Source organism: Petromyzon marinus, unplaced genomic scaffold (genome assembly GCF_048934315.1).
Source record: "Petromyzon marinus isolate PM22_M1 ecotype Great Lakes invasive population unplaced genomic scaffold, UKy_Petmar_22M1.pri1.0 PM_Scaffold_48, whole genome shotgun sequence".
Lineage (NCBI taxonomy): Eukaryota > Metazoa > Chordata > Hyperoartia > Petromyzontiformes > Petromyzontidae > Petromyzon > Petromyzon marinus.
In genome coordinates this window covers 308,621-315,039 of record NW_027423479.1, presented here as the reverse complement: position 1 = coordinate 315,039, position 6,419 = coordinate 308,621, and the positions used below count along the sequence as shown (strand labels likewise).

Genomic DNA, 6,419 nt, shown 5'->3' with positions numbered 1-6,419 from the left:
GTGGCACAGCAGGTTGGCACAGGAGGGGGCACAGGTGGTGCATCAGCCAGTCGTCTCAGTCAGTGGACCCGTGGCACCTGGGTCTGCCCCGTGACCTCCTGCCAGCAGGTTTCGACACTTCATGTGGCCTCAAGGTGCACATGGCCTGGCACAAGCGTCGTGGAATGCTATTGCCAATAAACTGCAACTTGAATCACTACTTATGAGTCCTTCACTCAAAACTGCTCTAGAGGAGTTGTACACCCCTAGCTGCCACTGCTATTCAGTGGCCTAAAATAAAATAAAATGTTTCGCTCCGGATGACCGTTGCAAAGTATAATCTGTGTTTTGATTTAGCGTGCTGATCTTAAAGGTGCATTGAAAAATGTGATACTCCGACTGACGCTCCTGTTGTTGTGGAGCAACTCATGCAGCCAGCTATGGCTCTAGGGTTTGGTGTTACATGTTATTAATGTCGTTTTTTGTTAAAAATTCGGTCACAGTCCCCATGATCACTGTTACATTGCTTTTATGGATTTATTTTGGTGATTTCGAAAAGTTGTTTTGGTTTGGCCATGTTTTTGTTTATTGCAGTACGGAGTTAGACTGATGGCCTTAATCTTAGTTGTCTTGTGGTTGTTGTTGTAGTACGGAGTTAGACTGATGGCCTTAATATAAAGTTGTCTTGTGGTTGTTGTTGTAGTACGGAGTTTAGACTGATGGCCTTAATCTAAAGTTGTCTTGTTGTGGTTGTTGTAGTACGGAGTTAGACTGATGGCCTTAATCTTAGTTGTCTTGTGGTTGTTGTTGTTGTAGTAACGGAGTTAGACTGATGGCCTTAATCTTAGTTGTCTTGTGGTTGTTGTTGTTGTTTGGCTTGCATCCCACTGGGATTTTTGCACACAGCGTTGGTGTACGGTGCTTTTTCTGGAATTTTTTGATGTTTTTTTTTCCTGGATTTTCTGTTTGCACAGTCACACAAAGTCACTTTAAGATACTCTTTGGTTCTATTCGGTAAAGTCACCACGTAGGTAAAAAAATAAAATAACCAAAATCACGACGTTTCGGCCACAACACAAGTGGCCTTCATCAGGTGAAGGGACCGTGCTGTCATGAGGACAGCGTTGGAGTGAAAACAGCCAAGCCCAGGTCGCGTCCTTTGAGCTGTGTGGGAGGAAGCAAAACGCTTTGACAAAGGAATTAACATAAACATGAGCATGATGTACATAGGAGGTGCATGGGCCATGATGTTTCTTATGTTTTAGTTTTTGTTTGTTTGTTGCGGTTTCACCCGATTCAAGAGCCGAATGGCTCACAGGGCTATACCATAAAATAAATAAAACTGTGGTGACGTCACCGCCAGTTTGGTGGCGAATGGCGGTTGTTTTTGTTGTGGGTGTGGTCTAGCGTGTGTGGGTGTGGTCTAGCGTGTGTGGGTGTGGTCTAGCGTGTGTGGGTGTGGTCTAGCGTGTGTGGGTGGGGCTGTCGCGCGTGTGCTGCGCGCTGATTGGTGGCGGGCGGCGGCGGTTGGCGGCTGCGGTATGGCGGCCAATTTCGCGTTTCGTAATTGCCAACGCCAACCGCGACCGAACGGAAGCGGCCGTTCGCCCCCCCCCGCCGCCGCCGCATCGCGACCCGTCGACGTCTCGCGCCAACCTCTGGTGGGAATTCTCCTCACGCGAAGCCGGTGGTGACGGGTTCTTGTTTGTTTCGTTTTAAGTTTTAAACAACGAAAAGCAACAAACAGCGCAACAGCAACAACAACAACAACAAGCGACGTTTTACATTACACACAGACTTCGACATGGCCAAGGGTAAGTCTGTCGCTTGTTATATTTTGAATTTAAAGTTTTTAATAAATAAAAAAAAGTCCGCGGACGGCATACGTGGCCTGGTCGGACCACGGCCTCGCCTGGATTCTCCCGCCGGCCTCGAGGCGACCTCGCCCGGGTGCGGCAGCCCTCGCCGCCGCCGCCGCAGCCTCGGTCGGGGTATTTTTTTCTTTTCAGGAAGTTGTTTATTTATCTTTGTTTCGTTTGTCGAGCGTACAACGGAGGTGGTTGGTAACGCGAGCGTCGTGGTCTCTCCGCTGCTGGATGGAGATAGGTTTAGTTGGTTGGTGGTGGTGATTCATAATAAAGGTTTTTGGGTTAAATCGCGTTAATTTATAAATGTGTCGTAACCCTCCACCACCCGACACGGCCAATCAGCAAAAAAAAGTGTCACGTTGACAAAAGACAAATTAGTTCACTACTTTAGCCCACCGGTGTGTTGAAGAGTGAATCCACAACATTTACAGTTTGAGTAGTACGACGTTTCGCTGGTAAATACTTCCAGCATCATCGGGCAATTCGCCAGAATGGCAAAGCCCTCACTTGCTCCCGGTTTTAAAAAAAAAGTGTCAACGTGACACTTTTTTTTGCTGATTGGCCGTGTCGGGTGGTGGAGGGTTACGACACATTTATAAATAAAAGCGATATAACCCAAAAACCTTTATTATGAATAATATTGGTCGCGAAAGCCTACGTGTTAAACTGGTGGTGGTGATGTTGGTGGTGGTCTCTAAGCCAGCGTACTCCTCCTCTCTGTCGATGTATCATCACCGTGGTGTATCCACTGCTGGATGAAGATCATTGTGGTGGTGATGTCTCTAACTCCTTGTGATCTCTAAGCCAGAGTATTCCTCTATTGTCGATGTATCATCACCGTGGTCTATCCACTGCTGGATGGAGATCATTGTGGTGGTGATGTCTCTAACTCCTTGTGATCTCTAAGCCAGAGTATTCCTCTATTGTCGATGTATCATCACCGTGGTCTATCCACTGCTGGATGGAGATCATTGTGGTGATGTCTCCTGTAACTGCTTGTGTGTGATCTCTAAGCCAGCTTATTCCTCTATTGTCGATGTATCATCACCGTGGTCTATCCACTGCTGGATGGAGATCATTGTGGTGATGATGTCTCTAACTCCTTGCGTGTGATCACTAAGCCAGCTTATTCCTCTCTTGTCGATGTATCATCACCGTGGTTTATCCACTGCTGGATGGAGATCATTGTGGTGGTGGTGTCTCTAACTCCTTGTGTGTGATCTCTAAGCCAGAGTATTCCTCTATTGTCGATGTATCATCACCGTGGTCTATCCACTGCTGGATGGAGATCATTGTGGTGGTGATGTCACCTCTAACTCCTTGTGTGTGATCTCTAAGCCAGCTTATTCCTCTATTGTCGATGTATCATCACCGTGGTCTATCCACTGCTGGATGAAGATAATTGTGGTGATGATGTCTCTAACTCCTTGTGATCTCTAAGCCAGCGTATTCCTCTCTTGTCGATGTATCATCACCGTGGTCTATCCACTGCTGGATGGAGATCACTGTGGTGATGATGTCTCTAACTCCTTGTGATCTCTAAGCCAGCGTACTCCTCTCTGTCGATGTATCATCACCGTGGTGTATCCACTGCTGGATGGAGATCATTGTGGTGATGATGTCTCCTGTAACTGCTTAAGTGTGTGATCTCTAAGCCAGAGTATTTCTCTATTGTCGATGTATCATCACCGTGGTCTATCCACTGCTGGATGAAGATCATTGTGGTGGTGATGTCTCCTCTAACGCCTTGCGTGTGATCTCTAAGCCAGAGTATTCCTCTCTTGTCGATGTATCATCACCGTGGTCTATCCACTGCTGGATGGAGATCATTGTGGTGGTGATGTCACCTCTAACTCCTTGTGTGTGATCTCTAAGCCAGCTTATTCCTCTATTGTCGATGTATCATCACCGTGGTCTATCCACTGCTGGATGGAGATCATTGTGGTGGTGTCTCCTGTAACTGCTTGTGTGTGATCTCTAAGCCAGCGTACTCCTCTCTGTCGATGTATCATCACCGTGGTCTATCCACTGCTGGATGGAGATCACTGTGGTGGTGATGTCTCCTGTAACTGCTTGTGTGTGATCTCTAAGCCAGAGTATTCCTCTCTTGTCGATGTATCATCACCGTGGTCTATCCACTGCTGGATGGAGATCACTGTGGTGGTGATGTCTCTTAACTCCTTGTGATCTCTAAGCCAGAGTATTCCTCTCTTGTCGATGTATCATCACCGTGGTCTATCCACTGCTGGATGGAGATCATTGTGGTGATGATGTCTCTAACTCCTTGTGATCTCTAAGCCAGAGTATTACTCTCTGTCGATGTATCATCACCGTGGTCTATCCACTGCTGGATGGAGATCGATTTGGTGGTGTTTTAGTGAGTTTTTAGAGGGACTTGGTTTGGCCCGATTTTTTTGATTTACCATAGATTTACACTTAAAATTTCGATCCGTATTGCATTACGATTGTTATTGGGATCAAACATGGAAATGGAATGTTTTTGTACGTAGTAGCATGGACGGGTTGTGATTTTTTTCCGTGGGATTTCACCGTTTACATACGTGGCGTTTAGATTTGTGTACAATGAATTTGAGGTGCATCTTGTGATGTTATTATTATTGTTTGTTGCAGTTGAACCCAAATCAAGAGGTGAATGGCTCACGGGGTAAATCCTAATAAATTAAACTGAAAACTCGTGGTGGCGATGGCGGTGGTGATGTTTCTAGCACCTGTTGTCTGATCTCTCAGTCACGTATTCCTCTCTGTCTTAGTGTAATCCACCGTGGTCTCTCCGCTGCTAGATGAAGATCAATGTGGTGGTGGTGTCGTCTCCTCTAGACCCCTGTGTGGGTGTGTGTGTGTCACTGTGTGTGTGGGGAGCGGTAGTGTAGCGGTTAGCGCTACGCTGCGCTATGAACCCGGCGACCCGGGTTCGATTCCCGCTCACGGCCAACACCAGTGACGATTGTCTGAACTGGTCCCGGGCCTCCGCTAGGTCGACTCAGCCTCAAATGAGTACCCTGGTGCAGCGATGTGTAAACATCGCCGCTGGGGAGACAAAGGCGGTCGGGCGTGGTGCTGGCCACCCACCCCCTCGTGTGCCGTTACCGGCCTTCATAGGTGCTCGCTAACAGCACTTGCCCCTACAGTCTGTTACAGGCTACACGGGGGACCTTTGTCCATGTTTGTGTGGGGGTGGGTGGGGGAGGACCCATTCCAAGAATGAATAATTTTCTACGCCCGCTCATCTCGTTACTTGACCGGCACTTCCGCTTCACGATGCAGAGTTGCCCCCAAACACTTTTGAATGCCGTGGTTCTGTTGAACTCTTTCGAACCAGGTGAGGGAGATGCCTCTGAGCTGCTGTGTCAGCTCTTTGCGCAGACGAGCGACGCACCAAGTGGCCGATATCATCGTCGTCATCATCACCGTGCGGGGATTTCTAGCAGGAGACCAATACTCTCAAGGCATAGAGACACTGAGACACAGATTCCTAGAGACCCACGCTCATTGAGGCCCGTACCAAAACTAAACAATGTTTATGTTACCAGCCGTGTAAGGCCCCTATGAGCTACTGTGTAGGTCTTCGACGTGGCCTAGCGCACGTGACGATAGCAGCTCACACCAAGTGGCCGATATCATCGTCGTCATCATCACCGTGCGGGGATTTCTAGCAGCAGACCAATACTCTCAAGGCATAGAGACACTGAGACACAGATTCCTAGAGACCCACGCTCATTGAGGCCCGTACCAAAACTAAACGATGTTTATGTTACCAGCTAAGGCCCCTATGAGCTACTGTGTAGGTCTTCGACGTGGCCTAGCGCACGTGACGATAGCAGCTCACACCAAGTGGCTGATATCATCATCGTCATCATCACCGTGCAGGGATTTCTAGCAGCAGACCAATACTCTCAAGGCATAGAGACACTGAGACACAGATTCCTAGAGACCCACGCTCATTGAGGCCCATTCCAAAACTAAACGATGTTTATGTTACCAGCTAAGGCCCCTCTGAGCGACTGTGTAGGTCTTCGACGTGGCCTAGCGCACGTGACGATAGCAGCTCACACCAAGTGGCTGATATCATCGTCGTCATCATCACCGTGCAGGGATTTCTAGCAGCAGACCAATACTCTCAAGGCATAGAGACACTGAGACACAGATTCCTAGAGACCCACGCTCATTGAGGCCCATTCCAAAACTAAACGATGTTTATGTTACCAGCTAAGGCCCCTCTGAGCGACTGTGTAGGTCTTCGACGTGGCCTAGCGCACGTGACGATAGCAGCTCACACCAAGTGGCTGATATCATCGTCGTCATCATCACCATGCGGGGATTTCTAGCAGCAGACCAATACTCTCAAGGCATAGAGACACTGAGACACAGATTCCTAGAGACCCACGCTCATTGAGGCCCATTCCAAAACTAAACGATGTTTATGTTACCAGCCGTGTAAGGCCCCTATGAGCTACTGTGTAGGTCTTCGACGTGGCCTAGCGCACGTGACGATAGCAGCTCACACCAAGTGGCTGATATCATCATCATCGTTATCATCACCGTGCGGGGATT

General features: G+C 48.3%; 1 protein-coding gene across 1 annotated transcript in view; it reads left to right on the top strand.

Annotated features, from left to right (window-relative positions):
* Positions 1-1,562: 1,562 nt before the first annotated feature.
* The window catches only part of LOC116958121 (bleomycin hydrolase), a 38,359-nt gene continuing 33,502 nt past the window's right edge, over positions 1,563-6,419 (top strand). The window contains exon 1 of the mRNA XM_032980616.2: positions 1,563-1,793. Within this exon, the coding sequence (XP_032836507.1) occupies positions 1,784-1,793 (10 nt within the window). The 5' untranslated portion in view covers positions 1,563-1,783. The remainder of the gene's footprint in view (positions 1,794-6,419) is intronic.